General features: G+C 37.2%; 1 protein-coding gene across 4 annotated transcripts in view; it reads right to left on the bottom strand.

Annotated features, from left to right (window-relative positions):
- ZNF704 (zinc finger protein 704) overlaps window positions 1–18,409 on the bottom strand; it is a 321,346-nt gene that overhangs the window by 16,613 nt on the left and 286,324 nt on the right. For all 4 annotated transcript variants that reach the window (XM_074202917.1, XM_074202918.1, XM_074202919.1 and 1 more), the window contains one exon: window positions 3,204–3,304. In XM_074202917.1, coding sequence (XP_074059018.1) covers window positions 3,204–3,304 — 101 coding nt within the window. The remainder of the gene's footprint in view (window positions 1–3,203; window positions 3,305–18,409) is intronic.

The following is an 18,409-nucleotide window of genomic DNA, read 5'->3' as shown; positions in this document are numbered from 1 at the left end:
CCCATGAAATTTTGAGTTTTTCTGTCTCCATATTATTTTTATTCTTTTTTTTCTACGAAGTAATCTTTTATTAGTTTGTTTGGTAAGACATTGAATAAATTAACATAGGTGGTATTATTATTTTTATTATATTATATCGACATTATTATATTGATCTTTATCACGAGCAGATAATATTTTCCCATTATTTAGATCTGTATTTATTTTCATAATTGTATTTATAGAGTCTTGTGTGTTTCTTATTAGGTAGAGTTCCATATTTTGCAGTGAGGCAGAGTTACACAAAGTTGATGGTCTCATTCTCTCTTCCAGAGTCATCATGGTCCACTGGCAGCGAGAGTCAAGATGAATGATGACTGCTTGGGAAGCAGTAAATGACCTTACTGTCTTCATCATTTATGCCTGTGAAACCTGGACAGTCTACCAGTGCCATTCTAGGAAACTGAATCACTTTCATTTGAACTGTCTTAGGGAGATTCTGAAGATCACCCGGCAGGAGAAGATAGCAGACACTGAAGTCCTGTCTAGAGCTGAACTGCCCAGCATTCAAACTCTACTGCAGAGAGCACAATTCCAATGGGCTGGCCACATTATTTGAATGCCAAAACTTGCCTAAAAGCTTATCTTATGGAGAATTCACAGCAGAAAGACACATGGTACATGATACAAGGGCATTCTCAAAGTCTTTCTGAAGAGCTATGCAATTGACTGAATGACATGGGAGACACTGGCAAAGGATCACGTCACATACCTACATCAAAGAAGGCACTGTGCCCTATAAGGAAGAGAATTGATCAAAAGTAATGTCATGTGCAAATTTAGAGGACCTACCCCAAATGTTCACAAGGGCTATTTGTGCTCAACCTGTGGTGGAGCCTTCCAAGCTTGTACAGGTCTGATCAGTCACAGTCAGACACTCTATCCCAACACAGCAATGTCATTTTGGTCCTCTTCAAGAAAGAAAGATAACCACTAACCAACATGATATTTTAAATGGAATTCTCTTAACACTTTGTAGTGAGTTTTTTGGGTTTATCACCTTCTGTGAGAGAGTAGATAGATGTAGGATACTGAATGAAACACTTTTGAATACAGTCACAGAAGGAATTAATTTTGTTTGACTAAGCATACTATATTTACCACAAGGAATTTGTTTTTCTTCTCTCTCTACCCCCTCCTTCCTTTCCCTCTGTGTCTGTCTCTGTTTTCAATTGAGTTTGAGGGAGAGAAATTAGATTTCTGTTAATTAAAAAGATTTTTTTAAAAAGAGGTATGTGTGGGTAGATGCTACAGATGTGGGATCTTGCATATTCTTTCAAATATTTTAAATTTTATAGTTTTATTTTGTTACCCATCTCCCAAAGTGATTTTTAAAAAAATCAATAAAACTTAAAAAAACTATTTTTGAACTCTTCAGGGTAAATAATTCTTGTTTTTAAGATAATAGCTTTACCATTTATAATATTATAATCCAAGATCTCTTCTTTTGTATAGTGGAAGCTGCCAAATCCTGCGCCAGTCTGACTATGTTTCTTTGGTATTGAATTGTTTCTTTCAGGATGTGTGAAGTATTTTTCCTTTGATTAGGAATATCTGGAATTTTGTCCTTTTGAGAGCTCTTTCAAAAGTATATTGGTGGACTAATTCTATTTTTATTTTTTCTTCTGGTTCTTACAGATCCAGGGATCCAGGCAGTTTCCATTTATGGTTTCTTGAAATCTATGTGGTCTATGTCTTTTTTTTAAATCATAATTTTCAGAGGAAGACTGTTCTTGAATTAAATCTCCTTGTTCATTTTCCCCATGTCAGTTGTTTGAAATATTAGATATTTTATTTTTTCTATTTCTTCAGTTTTTTTTCATATTCCTTGCTGTCTCAGGTGTGAATGGTTTTTGTTTGATCTATGCCAGCTTTCAGTGAGTCCACTATCTTACTGAACTCTTTTTACCACTTTCTGTTCTAAGTTATTTAATCTCTTTGGTTTCTTTCAGATCTTTTATTTCACTTTATCTTTTGCTTCATTTACTCTGAGTATTCATATAGTCCTTGTGGAAAATCTACTTCCCCCCCCCCCCCCCCCGAGTCTCTCTGCTTTCAGTTTTTTATAATTATTCTCTTCCAGGTTGGATTTTTTGATATCTCTGTTTCTACAAGAATTCTTTATATTAGTTGATTTCTTTAGTTTACTCTTCACTCCAGCCTTAGTTCCTGAACTTGAACTTTGTGGTAGAGACAGGCTTTGTCCCTGATGCACTTCTTGACAGGCGTGATAGGCCCTACCTAGGTTTTAATCTGCAATTCTGTACTCAACTTCACTTTTATAAGCTAGCACCCCTGTCCACTAACCCCAATCTTTGCAGCTCAGCACAATGGATCATCAGGGCCCTCCAGGGCATCTCAAGGGACTATGGAGCCCACGGGTCCAGGCTGTCTAAATGTTTTTTTTTTAGGTTTTTGCAAGGCAAATGGGGTTAAGTGGCTTGCCCAAGGCCACACAGCTAGGTCATTATGAAGTGTCTGAGACCAGATTTGAACCCAGGTACTCCTGACTCCAAGGCCAGTGCTTTATCCACTACGCCACCTAGCCGCCCCTGTCTAAATGTTGTTGCAACTCTACTGTGGTTGTTTCCAAGGTCTTCACAGTGAGTTCTGACTCCCTAGAGTCTTGTCTAAGAGAACTTCCTGTCTCCCTCCACATCTCACACCTCACGTTTTGTTCCTCTCTGTCCCAGGTACAAAAATTCTCAGTTATAGCCTTTTCTGTAAGGTTTCTTGGGAGGCCCTCTTTGATTTATTAAGAAAATCTCATATCTTATTTAATATAAAACTCATCCAATGAAGCCTGGGCCTAAATTGATCTGGTTATAAACAGATAACTTGAATTAACATAACTTAGAATAAAAATCTATAACTTAAAATTACATAACTATAGAGCCTTAAACATAATAAATGGCTTTACCAGTCCCTCAATAAAACAAATATTCTAAAAATTTCACCACTACTCTCCTTCACCTTCCAATTGACAACTTTGGGTCAGTGACTTATGAGTACAAAAAAGGGACTGATGGAAAAAGGATTTTAATGACACAGGACAGGTTAACGAAGATTCCGTGTCTTTTCCCTCAGTTCCCTTGATGTGTTCCTAATTGTTATTTGGCTCTCTTGGGACTGGACTTGTTGCTCTGCAGTATCAACACTCATACCTTAAGCTGACTGCTCCTCTGGGAGGTGAAGACAGGACTGAATGAGTCTGTTGTTGTCTCTGCTCTCCTATGCCCACAGGACGATTGTGTGTTGGGGAAACCTAGTTGAAAACATAGAAAACACAAGTTACAGTTTAATGTGTTTTTCTAGAATCCTCCTCATCACGCTACACTGTGTAAGACACTTGGATACACAGACTGATTACTTAAAGAAAAGGAACATTCTCTGTCTTCCCAGAGGTTGCCTTTTAAAACAGACAAGATAATGACAATATGACTTTTTTTTTAAAAAAACAAAATGTAAAACAAGAAAGATAACATGTTAAAAATAGTGACAGCCAAAGAACAATACCCAAACTTCTGTTATGCTTATTTTGGAAGCAATTCTTAGTAATATTCTAGATTTGAAAAATGCTTTAAACTTTATTTTATTTTTTCAAAAATAAAAAAAATTATTTATACTTCAAAATAAATTATAGATCATGCCTCAGAGTCACAAAGTATCCAAACAGCTTGTTGGTGGTATACCCTCCCTACTCCATGGAATATTCTAGGCTATCTATCCAGTACTGAGACTGCTACAAGTGTGGGTTCATATTGAAGACTCAAATTAAAAAAAAAGAATGAAAGAAAGTGAAAAATAGCAAGATTCAGTCTGTATTCAGAAAGTATCAATTTTTTTTCCTCTGGAAGCAGAAATTCAACTGAATAGAGTGAATTGGTTGTAAGTAGCAGAACCAGAAAAGACCTCTCACCACTCCTCTCCCACCTCTATAAAGCCATCTATAATACAGAGAATGGGGTTTAGAAGTCAGACAATGTAGAGGAGGTGGCCAAGGATGTCTTCCTGGGAAATAGTCTTGACCTTGGGTCATCTTCATCAATTCCCAATCTCTGATGAAAATGTTGGTTTGTGGCAAAGGGAGGGATATGAATAGACAATAATTGGCCTTATACATCTTGTGAGAAGATGCAATAGGAGATAAAAATGACCCTAAGCTCTCCTTCCTATAGGAAGTGCTTCAGGATTGACCCTGTCTTGTCTTTACCCCTTCCCCCATTCTTCTGGTTCAAAGATCATCAGGTCTAAAGATAAAGGTCATCTTGTCCAATGCTTGATTCCTAGAGATGGACAGGGAAATTGAAGGTCAGAATGGTTGAATGATCTAAAGCTAAACATGTGGAAGGTCCAGAACTTAAAGTCAGATCCTATGATTCCAGATAGAAGAATTTTTCAAGCACACCAGCAGGGTTCTCCAAAATTTCATCTTGTTTCTTCTCCACCTGCAGAAGCCCTCAAAACCCCATGTCCCAAGAGGGGGAAAATCTTATACTAATTTGTGTTTCTTAATTTATTCTACATTTCCTTCTATTCCTCATTATTCTCTTCTTCATCTGTGTCAGAAAGCTGGAAGTCCTTTAAAAGTTCCTGATAGTTCTGATCCTTTGAAGCCAAACTCTTTGGAATTTTTTCCTGAAGTGAAATCTGGGGTACTCCTGCACTTGAGTTCTCTAGGAAGACTGGCAGTGTGTCCTTGTCCAATGGGGGTCTCTGGGGTGATCTGCTCAGAAAGTCCTGAAGAATTTGTTTGGAAGCCTTCTTAAATTCCAATTTCTGATCAGGTTGGTAAAGAGAATTTCTGGGTCTTTTGCATGGCAGGCCAGATGAATAATGCTACTCTGGTTTTGAACAGGTTAAGGGATTCTTAAGACTTCCTAGCAGAATGGGACAGGAGGTATGGAGGAACTGGACCTGTCACGGGTCTTCTCCTTCTCTTGCAAAGCTGTGTTAAACTTTGATATCTCTGTTGAAGCCATTTTTTTTTTTGTTTCTTAGTTTTTGCAAGGAAGTGGGGTTAAGTGACTTGCCCAAGGTCACAAAGCTAGGTAATAATTATGTGTCTGAGACTGGATTTAAACTCGGGTCCTCTTGACTCCAGGGCCAGTGCTCTATCCACTGCGCCACCTAGCTGCCACAAGTTAATAAAGACTGGAGTCTTTATGCAGGAATTGTGCAGGAGGTTCAGGTTCACTCTGAGCTAACTGGAATGGAGATGGTAGAGTCTTCTGAAAGGGTCTGTCTATATGCTTCACAGAAGGAGTGTTCCCAGGTCTTTCCAAAGGGCCCTGAGGAGACAGTATGGGATGAGGTGGTATTTATCCTTATGTTTCACTGAAGTCCTCTCAGCTCTTTCCAAAGGGTTCTACTGAGATACTTCTAACTGAGGTGGTTGAATCTCCTGATGGGGGTTTGTCTATATGTTTCATAGAAGGAGTGCCAAGGCCTTTCTAAAGGGACCTGAGGTGACCTGGATGAGATTTTGTATGTTTCTTAGATAGATTGCAAGGAGGAGCAGGTTGGTATGGATGTCAGGAAGCAGTTCAAACTTTGATCAGGGTCCATATGCACACATTGTTTCTTCTTGGGAGGGCCAGATTGACTCTTCTGGGTTAGGGGCTATTTCTCAATCTTCTGAAGGGGTGCTCCCAGACTTTTCCAAAGGGACCTAGGGAGGCAGTACTGGCTGAGATGCTCTAATCTTCTGAAGGGGCTTGTCCGTATGCTTCACTGGAGTCACTTTCCCTGCCTCCAAACTGGTTTTGTTTTCCTGCTTGGGTTTACAAGCAACTTTGACATAGGGGATGCGCTCCCCATAACCTGTGGGGTCAGCCATTCCTGAAATTTCTAGCAGACACTGTCCCTTGGTGGCTGCTAGGAAGGCCTGAGTCATTTCCATGGAGCAGCCTGGATTTCATCTTCAAGACATAATTTTATCACTGGTCTTTTTTGTGTTCAGGAGGGCTACCTCCCCATAGCTGGCGTCCCTGAGGTGCTGCTGGGAGGCCAGCATGCTATAAAAAGTACAACACTTCTCTGGAGTCAACATGCCCCTCAATTCCTCTTCACTTGGCAGGTGAAATTCAGCCTTCAACACCCACCAATTAAAATATGTCCCTGTCTTATGGAAATTGGAATACTTAGTAAGCCTCCTTTGAATGTTAGTCTCAGAAATTCCAGGGAAGGCCTTGGGTTATCTTTCATGCCAATCCTGTGAGGCTTGAAAGGGCTCTCCCAAAACTTCCTGTATATAAACACTTGGAGAAACTCATGGATGTAGTTTGTTGCCATTTTTGATTTGGGGGTAGGAACTTCATTCAGCAGGCACTGCTGCTCAACCATAAATATATCCTTCACTTCCCTCAGAAAGTAGCCTGATTTTGTCAGGACAGTTAGGAAGTCTGTGTTTGCCATCTGAAATGGGTAGATGGGAGCTTGAAAAAGTTTGTTCTCCAAAGCTTGGAGGAGCTGTCCAGCATGGAGCTTCCCCAGGAAGGGTAAAAGGATGAACAGAACACAGGGTTTCCATATTGGTGGGCAGGAGGTCCAGTGTCCTTCCTATTTTTCCTTTTGTAATAGTTCCTGATCAAGGAGGCCATTCCAACCTGGTTCAACAAGGGTGGATTCTCCTCATTCTATTCCACCAGAATGAGGTCTCTGTCCTGCCCACTCAGGTCCTGGATTGTCTTCATAAAAAAATATGTGACCTCCCCCTGAAGCCTGCAGTTCTTGCTGCCATTCTTGGGCTTTCTTTTGGATGTGAGAAGTCAAGCTGTGGACAGGCTGGGGCCCTTTCCCCAGCCATCTGACTTGTGATCAATGAAACAGCCTGAGTGCTCAACTCCCAGGTGGGTAGAAAAGAGGCTGCAGTGTAGATTCATTGCTGGAGCTGAATGCTGGATAATGGGATCCCTGAAGGACACCTGAAGGCCATGTTGCCAGGGAAAGTAAAATAATTGTATAGGTTTCAGGGCTTACAATTGGGCTGGAGTCTGCTCAGCCTTGTCTACTCCCATGAGGCCACATTTTAGCTTGATTTGGCTATTCTCAGAAGGCTGCTTTTGGGTCAATGGTCTAGGGGCTGGGGAATCTACTTCTTGAGGCTCCTTAATATCATATAGAAGGAAGTTCTCATCATTTGGATCAAGGGTTAGGACTGTAGGATATATGTATGACTTGAGCTTCCCAAATAATGTTGTCCTCCCATTGCCCATGGATAAAATCTTCATTTTCAGGGATGAAAACAGACCCACCAGGCTGAGAAGGGTCCCTGGCACCTGTTTCAAACAATCTAGTCTTCTCAGAGGGAATCCACCCTGCCTGAGAAACTTTATGGGCATGAGGGAAGGACCTTTCAATGTCTCCATTATCCCAGATTATGTTATCTTCCCAGGATTTCTGAATGATCACCAGGTAGTTTTCATCTTTTAACAAGGTGTGGTCTGTTTGGTTGCCTCCTCCTCTTCTGATAACTTTTCTTTGAGTTGAAATCCATTATCAAAACCTCTCCCATGAGGAGGAACCATTTTCATGTTATACTGCCACTGGGCCACCTCCTCTGAGCAAGAGTCAGGGAAACAGTCAGCCAATTGAGGACCAGTTGGGGTGTCACTGGAACCATCATTTTTGTCTCATCATCGGTTAGGCATTCCTTTAGATCTGGTGATCTTACTATCTGGGGGTCCTCCAGGGTATTCTGGGGGACACTGTCCCTTATGCTTTTTCCTACATCTCAGCCTCTTTTTGGCCTCCTGCCACATGGATGCTATCTTCTGGGTCTCAAAGGGTTTGAGGAAATGAAGGGCTTTCCATGATGAAATTATGGCCAGAGCTCTGTGACTGAAGATATGCTGGTGTCCCTCAGGCTGACTCCACAAGGATCTCCATGACCCTGTTCCTCCATATTTTCAATCTCCACCAAAGATCAGTCCTCTGGGGAGGAGGTACAGCTGTCTCTGGAGTGTAGGGTCCTGTCTTCTTCTATTTGGGATCCTGCAATTTCAGAAGTTCATGTGCAGAGGAAAGAGAGATGGGAATCCCTCCTACTATGTAGAACTCCACTGGTATAATGCCAGGAATGAACTCCAAAACTTGTTTTCATTCCTCTCCATTTTAGGGAGGATTCACAACTCTCCAGAGGTGTGAACATCCCTGGTGCCAATTAACAGGGGTGTAGTCCTTCCTTCATAGAGGTGAGATCTCATTCGGGATTATATTAAGTCTTAAATGCTCATTCACTACAATACTTGTGGTAAAAATCATCCAGGTTAAGGGTCAAGCTAAAATCACAGTACAAAAACCTGATGGTCCTTACAGATCATTATTATTATTTTTCCATATTTCATTGCAAAAGAAAGTACAAACAAAGCAAAACAATAAAAATAAAGAAAGTAAAAAAAAAAAAGCATGCTTCACTCTACAGTCACAGTTGATAAATTCTCTCCTGGAGGTGGATAGCATTTTTCATCATAGGTCCTTCCTTCGGAATAATCTTGTATTAAAGTTTATTTCAGAGTACTTATTCTTACATCATCCTTACAACTTGCTGTTAATTGTGTACAATGTTTTGTTTCTGCTCACTTTACCTCATGTTAGTTCATCTAAGTTTTCCCTTGTTTTTATGAAACCATCCTGCGTCTCATTTCTTAAAGAACAATAGTATTCCATCACAATCATATACCATAACTTATTCAGTAATTTCCCAACTGATGGACATTCCCTCAATTTCCAATTCTTTGCCATCACAAAAAGAATTGTTATAAATACTTTTGTTCAAATAGGTCCTGTTTTTTTTTCTTTTTTTACGTCCTTGGAATAAAGACTTAATAGTGGTATTGCTGTATATGCAACATTAGACTAATTTTCACCTTCACCAATACTGTATTAGTGTCCCAATTTTTCCACCTACTCTACTGCATTTGCCATTTTCATTTTCTATCGCATTAGTCATTTTGACAGATGTGAGATGGTACTTCAGAGTTATTTTAATTCACATTTTTTTAGGTTTTTGCAAGGCAAATGGGGTTAAGTGGCTTGCCCAAGGCCACACAGCTAGGTAATTATTAAGTGTCTGAGACTGGATTTGAACCCAGGTACTCCTGACTACAGGGCCAGTGCTTTATCCACTGCGCCACCTAGCCACCCTTTAATTCACATTTTTCTAATCAGAAATTGAGAACATGTTTTATGTGACTATTAATAGCTTCGATTTCTTTTTCTGGAAATTTTCTTGTCATATCTTTTGACCATTTATCAATTAGGAAATGGCTCTTATTTTTATAAATTTTGTTCAGTTCCCTATATATTTGAGAAATGAGACTTGTAAATCATCCATTCTCCCAGTTTCCAGTTTCCCTTCTAATTTTGCATTAGTTTTGCTTGTGAAAAGATTTTTAATCATGTATAATTATAATTATCTATTTGACTTCCTGTAATCCTCTCTATCTTTTGATTAGACATAAAACTCTTTCCTTATCCATAGATCTAAATGGTACATTTTTCCATGCCTTCCTAGTTTTACTTATATCACCCTTTATGTCTAAATCAATTATCCATTTTGACTTTATCTTGGTAAACAATGTGAGATGCTGTTCTATACCCAGTTTCTGCTAAACTGCTTTCCAATTTTCCCAACAATTTTTGCTAAGAGTTGAGCTCTTATCCCCAAAGCATGGATCTTTGGGTTAATCAAACACTGTATTACTATGGTTTACTATTGTGGATTTTGTACCTCATCTATTCCACTGATCCACTACGCTATTTCTTAGCTTGTTGGATAGTTTTGATAATTACCACTTTGTAATACAGTTTGAAATCTGGAACTACTTGGCTATCTTTCACATTTAAAAAATCAATTCCCTTGAGAGTCTTGAGCTTTTGTTCTCCAGTTTTGTTACTTTTTTCTAAGTTATATAAAATAAATCTTTTGTAGTTTGATTGGTATGGCACTGAATAAATGGGCATCTAGGTGGTGTATAGGGCAGCAGCCCTGGAGTTGGGAGGACCTGAGTTCAAATCCAGATTCCGACATTTCCACATACTAGCTGTGCAACCTTGGGCAAGTCTCTCAACCCTGATTACTTCATATCCAAGGCCATCTCCATTCATCCTGATTCATATCTGATAATTGGACTCAGATGGCTCTGAAGGAGAAAGTAAGGATGGTGACTTAGCACAGCACACCCTCACTAAAATCCAAATCATGTGGTTGTCATGGCATCATTTCCCTGATGTCATGGTCTTCAAGAACAAAGGACAAACATCATCAGACTAAGGAAATTAACTTTGGTAGAATTGTCATTTTTTACCTTACCCATTTAATATAGCTTCGGTAATTTAGATCTGCATTTATTTGTGTGAAAAGCATATTGTGATTGTGTACATACAATCCCCGAGTTTGTCTTGGCAGGTAGATTCCCAAGTATTTTTACATTGTCTGCAGTTATCTTAAATGTAATTTCTCTTTCTATTTCTCCCTGCTAGGGTTTGTTGGTGGTATACTGAAATGCTGATGATTTATGTGGTATTATTTTGTGTCTTGCAATTCTGCTAAAGTTGTTTCAACTAGTTCTTAGTTGATTTTTTATGATTCTCATTGTATATCATCATATTATATGCAAAAAGTGAATAGTTTTGTTTCTTTATTGCCTATTTTAATTCCTTCATTTTCTTTTTCTTATTAGTATAGTTAGCAATTTTAGAGTAAAATTGAATAATCATGTCGATAATGGGCACCCTTGCTTCACTTCTGATCTTTCTGGGAAGGCTTCAAGTTTAACCTCTTTATATAAGAAAAGTTACATTGAATCCCATGCTTTCAAGTGTTTTAAATAGGAATGGATCTTGTATTTTGTCGAGGACTTTTCCTGCAACAACTGATACAATCATATGACTTTTGCAAATTTTGTTACTGATAAGGTCCCATATGCTGTTAAGTTTCCCAATATTGAACAAACCCTAAACTCTTAATATATATATCCCACCTGATCATAGTGCATATGATCTTTGTGTTATATTGTTGTAATCTACTTTCTACTATTTTACTTAAAAATTCTGCATTGATATTAATTTAAAAAATTAATCTACAGGTTTCTGCTTTTGTTTTTGTTCTCCTTGGCTTAGGTATCAAAGCCACATTTTTCTCTTATGTGCATTCTACAAGCTAGTCTTAGAAATAATCTATATTTGAAAAGTACTTTTAAAATTCAGTTTTTAACATCTATTTTTATCATCTTTCTAAATTTCCTCTAGGGTAGGGCAAGTGTCAGTATTCTAATTTTACAAAGGTAGTTACAAGACATAGAGACTTATCTAAGTTCAAATAACTAGGTAGAAGTAGAGAATTCCAAAATTCTAACCCCTTTATTCCTTTACTTCAGTAGCCTAACTCTAATCAACTGACTCTTGCTTAGGGAATCTCCATAGAGGCAGTTCAACCAAATGAAAAGCTATTGAGAAAGTCTGAAACTTGAAATCCTTTGAACTTCATTCAAATGCTGTAGTAACAGGGCTCTTTATTCAATCTGAATGGGTTATTAAACAATTTTAAATTTTCTCTCCTCAATCAATGCCTTTTCTTTTTGGTTTGATTAACTTCATAATACCTTCTCATCTAGTATCATTTTTAGCTATGTATCATCATAAATGCATCTAGGATTATCTATCCAAAAATTACAAATCTCTTCTTAAAAACCAAATGGGGGGGGTGGCTGGGTGGCATAGTGGATAAAGCACCAGCCTTGGAGTCAGGAGTACCTGGGTTCAAATCTGGCCTCAGACACTTAATAATTACCTAGCTGTGTGGCCTTGGGCAAGCCACTTAACCCCATTTGCCTTGCAAAAACCTAAAAAAAAAGAATTAAAAAAAACCAAACAAAACTACCAAAACCAAATAAATTCCCAATTCCCTCACAACCTGAAATATTTAGCCAAAAAATGTCTGCTACTTAAAAAAAAATACTTTTCTTCTGTAACTCTTTAGAAATGAAATCATTAATAAATACCATTCTTTCTTGGAGGGCTAAATACTTACATTTCCCAAGGAATATTTTATTCATGTAGTAGTTTTTATTACTCTCCTCTGTGTTCTCTGTTCTTTGGACAAGCCCATCCATCTTCTAACTGAGCTTTTTACTGGCTATCTCTTCAAGCCTGGAGCTTGATCACTCTTCACCTCTGCCCCCTGGCATTGCTGGCTTCCTTGAACGTTGAGCTGAAATACTATCTTTTGTAAAAAACCTTTATCCAGTTCTCCTTTTCTTAGTGCCTTTACTCTAAGCCAAGCTTAATTTATCTTGCATATATTTCATTTGTATATTTTTTTGTGTATATTGCTTTCTCCGTTAGACTAGGAGCTCCCTGAGAGAAAGGACAGTTTTGGGGTTTTTAAAAACTTTTTTAGTATCCCCTGGAAAACTGTAGGTCCTTAATACATGCTAGTTGACTGACTTCTTGTGGAAATACATACTTTCCCTCTCCACTTCTAACTGCCCAGTTCTTTCTTTAGGATACACCATACTGCAAAATAATGTAAATAAGTTAGTCCAATTTAATGAGGTTCCCCTTATCAATCCTTAATTATCAATTCTGAAATAGTATCTTCATTGAAAGATTTAAAAATCATCATCAAAGATTTAACTAGTTTCTAGAGAGAAAGACTTCCAAATAACTCAGGGAAGACTTCTTCCCCAAAAGTGATTAGGATAAAGGTAATAAAAAAGAGAAGGAAAAAACTGTTTGACTGATTCAGTTCACAAAATTGAATCTTGCTTTACATTTACAGTGCTTTTGATCAGTTGGAAAGTAGAATCTTCAGAGGGAATAGCTATAGAGGTATTCTCTTGGAATTTTGCCTTTTGTTTGGGAATACAATTAATTGTGAGTGGAAATGACTTATACCATAAGACTAACCAAGTCTTGGGGGAAATCTTGCCCCTTTTGAATTTCTCTAAACAACAAGGCTTATAATTAAATCAATACTTTTATTTCTGACAGGTTTGTGCCCCAAATATAAAGTATTAAAGTTTTTCTTTCATATTCTATAATTTCAACATATTCTCTGGAAAGGCATATGATCTTCAGCATATGGAGTTAATATTAATATTAACATAGAAAGTCAATGAAGCACTCTTGTCTCTAATACCCTCAATTGCAGATAATGTATGTATCAGTCTTAACTTCCTCCAAGACTTAAGGTTCTATAGTTAAAGTTTGCATTTCCTCCAATGTTTAGAACACTAGCAGTGTAATGCCCAAAGGAATATAAATTTTGATCCCTGACACCTTCCAAGATATCTTGGAATTTATGGGCTACATTTCCTTCTTAAGGACAATGCCTTAAACCCAGTTCATTCTGGTTCTCAATGATTGGTCAGTAATAGATCCTAGTCCAACCCTCACTAGTTCATGGTTTAGGCCCAAAGGCTCAGAGAAAAAGTAAATGGAAACTCTGACCATTCAACCCTCCCAGATTTATTTTTCTTTTGACTAGGTAAAAGGGATCATTCTTTGCTTTATTTCTTTCTTACCTAATTTTAAGCATTGAATGGGCATATTCTCAGTTGAATTAGGACCTAGGAAATATCTTAGCTTTAAAAGACCAAGGTCTCCTACAGAATCCAGGGCCATTTCCAGTCAGTCTGATCTATATCTGGTCACTGGACCCAGATGGAGAAAGTAAGGCTGGTGACTTTGTACCCCACCCCAATCCAAATGCACTTATAAGTCATGGCATCACCTGCCTGATATCATGGTCCTCTTGGAGAATGAAGGACAAACAACAACTACAGGCACACAATGCAATAGGCAACTAATAATGAACATACTTTATTATATTCTTGGATCTTGTGGACTCTGATTTTTTTTTAAATATGGATGAAAAAAGTCAGAGACAGTTTTGTATAATGGAAAAACAATGATCCAGATATAAGAAGTTTGAGTTTGAATGCCGGCTCTTTCGCACTTACTAGTCATGTCACTTTTGGGCTTTGAGCTGTTACCTTGTCTGTAAAATGAATAAAATTACTCATATTATCTAATTTCATGAGGGTATCAGGAAACCCTCACTAAAATAGATATTTATGGACATTTTATACCTTCTAATTATTAAGACTATCTTACTTGATATTATCCTTTGTGACAGTTGCTATTTGAGCAAGATTTATTTTATTAGATTTGAATTGGATCAAAATTATCAAAATAAATATATCAAAATAAGCTTATTAAAATGTTCTTCTTTTTGAAATGTCAATATTTAAGGGAAGAGCACTTTCTGCATAGGTTTTCTTCCAGGCATAGCATGAATTACTTCCTAAACTCTGAGAATCTCTAACTGCTTTCAGGACTCACTCATAGACCAAGAGCTTTTTTTAACTTCTCAACTGTATTCACTTTCTCCTTCCTCAAATGATCGATCATATATCACATTAACTGTTTACATGCTGTTTCCCCCAGGTGAAGACATGCATATCATACTTTGATTATTTTGTTTCAGTTCTCTCAGGGCTTTGCACAAAGTGGGCATTTAAGAATATTTGTTGAATTGAATCAGAATTGAAGATGCAGTCACATAACTGTCTTCAGTTTTAGATAACTATGGTTCCTGCAACATTTGCAAGTTAACTGTTTTTTACTACATGAATTGAGAGATCTTAAATGACAATACCATTTCTTCTTTGTTTTTTCCAAGTTTCCTGGGGATATTATTCATGTGGTCTGTCTCAGGAGTCTGGAATAGCTTCAAATAGAATATACCCTTTTTTAACACCTGCTAAAAGCTATCTTGAGTTTGGAATATAGCAGTGCTAGCCTGGGCCAATGACCTGTGTGAAAACTGGTGCTCCTTATTTTGTCTTAGTTTAATAGGCTAAGTTTGAAGTTGCCAGTCTCAGGAAAGAAGGTTCAAGTTTGTTCCTGGTTATATGAAATCATTGCTTGTAACTCTGAATGCTATGAATTCAACATAGATCCAAGATGGAGAAAAATTCTTTTTGTCTCACCTGGGAGTGGATTTATAGATATCAATGTTGCCATTATGAGGTGAGAGAATTTCCCATGCAATCATAGATGTGAAATGAAGCCCTGTCTGTAATCTTCATCTTGTGTTGTTCTGAAACTTCCTTTAAGAGGTCAGATTGAACATCAAAATGAAGAACGTTGTCTACTTTTTGGAGTGTCATTCTGAATCTCTGTTCTTATGCTTTTACCAAATGATACTAAATCTATTGGTTCATTTGCTCTTGATCTAACTCATAAGGAAGCAGAGTAAGGAATAGAAATAATTAGAAGAAAAAATGGGTGATTAGGGAAAACCTTTTCCTGAAAGATGTAATTAATAATCTTTTTTCCCCTCTCAGAGTATAGAAGATGGAAATGTCTTTTTTATATTTATGAGTATGCAAATCAAACTTATCTGCTTTAGTATCTCTGGGAAGAAATATTAACCAGGGACTTCATTAGGGTCAAATATTTTGGAATTGTCCTTTTTTCTTTGTTCTTCAAATCCATGGATTTCATAGCCAGAGATTATTCTCACTTAATGAGAATCGGGGGGGGGGAAATAATTACCCATTTAATGCTAGGTCTTCAAAAATATGGGTGAAAAAATTTAAGTAATGGGTAATAATTCTGATTTTTTCTGAAATTCTGAAATATTCTGAAATAATATTTTTAAAATATAAATAAAATGGAGACTGATATACTTTTTAGTTTAGATACAGTCATAGAAATCATTAATGTCAACTCATTATAACTCATAAATATCTTAGCTACCTTTTGAAAACTCTATTACATTCATTTAGAAGAATTAGAATTAACTTGCATAGGGAAATTATATGTTCTTAGTTTCAGTCTATTAGCATTATTCTAGTTACTCCAACTGTCAAAGTTCTATCCAGAAAAGTTTTAGAATACTGCTGCCATCCAACAGAGGAAAATAGTCTCTTAAAAAGTCACTCATTTGCCACAATGCAAGTCTTTTTTTTTTTTTTTACTATTCAACAATACAATGGGAAGAGTCTGTAAGGAGACTATTGTAAATAACTCAATGGTGACTGAGTTTGGCAATGTACAAATAATTACATTATCCAGAGCTCTTCTTCTCTTTTTTTTTCTTTTTCTTTTTTAGGTTTTTGCAAGGCAATGGGGTTAAGTGGCTTGTCCAAGGCCACACAGCTAGGTAATTATTAAGTGTCTGAGGCTGGATTTGAACTCAGGTACTCCTGACTCCAGGGCCAGTGCTCTATCCACTGTGCCACCTAGCTGTCACCAGAGCTCTTCTTCTCTAAAATAAAAGAAAAACTTTAAAAAAAAAAAATCCAGTTTTTTTAAAAAAAGCATGTAGTAATGAAGGCTTAGCCACAGTGACTGCTGAGATGATCCACATTACAGGTTGGGCCACACTGTCTCAGGATTCTGTGATTGAAGAAAAACTAGTTTGTACCAAGGAACTTTGTCCAATTTTTTTCTTTGTTCTTCTCCCTCCCCAGTCCATCTTAATAGTTATTAAATGTAACAGTTAAATGGTCAAATATGTGAAAAACAACTGAAAGTGCAAATATTGAGATAAAGGTAGGAATCCAATCTTCTTTCTGTTCATAAAAATGACTAAATTTTTTTACTGAATAGCCAAAATGTATTAAAACCTATCCTGCAGGAATCCTGCTGTTTCTTACAAGAACACCAAGTGCAAGGCAGGTTTAAAAACAGTAACAAAACAAATACAGTGTAAGACAGGGTTACTGTCCCTATTGGAATGACTAATTTATCCTTCAGCTTAAGGAATGTCAGCCATTCACAATTTGATCAGCCAAACACCAAAACTTAGATTTTCTTTGCACTCTGTATAGTAAAGAAGGTCAAAGAACAAACATCAAGAAACGATACACTGGGGGTGGCTAGGTGGTGTAGTGGATAAAGCACAGGCCTTGGAGTCAGGAGTACCTGAGTTCAAATCCGGTCTCAGACACTTAGTAATTACGTAGCTGTGTGGCCTTGGGCAAGCCACTTAACCTCGTTTGCCTTGCAAAAACCTAAAAAAAATATACACTGGACAGAAATTTGTTTCTGTGCTACAACATCTCCATTATGAACGTGTTTTACTTTAGGCTAGCAGTATGGCTCAATCCAATGAAAATGATTCTCAAGTCAAGACCTTAAATACTGTTGAGGTCCTCCAAACACTGGAGACAGTCTATATGTATCTCTATAATTCTGTTTCTGTCTCTGATACACCAAGTATAAATTGATGGAGTTATTTATAAAAATGACAGTGTAAAGCAGAGAAGGTCTTTTCCTGACTACCTGAAAAGCCAAAATGGATTGAATGTTCATCGCTGCTAGGAACAATCTGTCAGTGTGACAGGGGATCAATGTTCTTCCTTGAAGTAAACTAATACCTACATGCCTAATCTGTTCCCCTCTCTCTTCTATATTCGGTGCAGCTGCTAATTGCATTCTTGAATCTCCAGTGCTACTGGCAATCACTACTATTCAACAAAACAGGAAATGTCCAAATTGACTTTGGATCTATTGTATTGTTTAGAAATAGAATTTCAGGAGTATTTTACACTTGGTGAGCCTGGCTGAGACAGGGCTGCTGAAAATACTGCCACAGGATGCTTTTCATTGTGAACTATTCCTCGATGGAATTTAATAAATATTCATTGATGGAGAGCAGTATAATTGATTCAGCCACTTTCATTTTTATCAGCTCTGCAGGATAGCATAGCCCTTGCAGAACACCTCTGGGAGTTGCCAAAGGTTGACAGTAAGAAGCTTTTGAGAGGATCTTGGAGAAGAGAGTGAGGAGGAAAAAGCAAGTTAATATCTATTATCATAAGCCACTTACTAAGCCTTATCAGAAATTAAATATAACTACGGGTATCAACAGTGTGCAGGTCTATATATTATATGATAAGCTATGAAAAGGCCCAATATATTTTAAAATGAAATGGTTTCAAATCAAGGAGCTTAGGGGTGATTATCAAGGTAGCAATCATTTAATATGTCAAATTATGTGATTTTAATGTAATATTTATATTTGAACATTCATGTACTTAATTTATTTTCAATCTGTCAAATAGTTTGGATTCCTTAGAATATAGGAGGAATATAATGATTTTAATTGTTTTTGTCCATTCAGAATGTCATACCTATAGAATGAATTATCATTTCAAAAATCTATCTTTTTAGGCTTCTCTGGTGGTTTCAGCTTAATCACATTCACTAGGCAAACCGCAACTTTACGTGACATAAATTTTCAGTTCTTTAGAGATTGTAATGTTCCATGCCATGGCTATGTAACACTACCAACAGAAATATTGGTATCAGAAAGTTGGGTCTTTGTGTCTGTGAAATTAGGGAGCTGCAT

The sequence above is a fragment of the Macrotis lagotis genome, chromosome X (genome assembly GCF_037893015.1).
Source record: "Macrotis lagotis isolate mMagLag1 chromosome X, bilby.v1.9.chrom.fasta, whole genome shotgun sequence".
NCBI classification, from domain to species: domain Eukaryota; kingdom Metazoa; phylum Chordata; class Mammalia; order Peramelemorphia; family Peramelidae; genus Macrotis; species Macrotis lagotis.
Note: the sequence above shows the minus strand (reverse complement) of the source record. Positions and strands in the feature narration are given on the sequence as shown.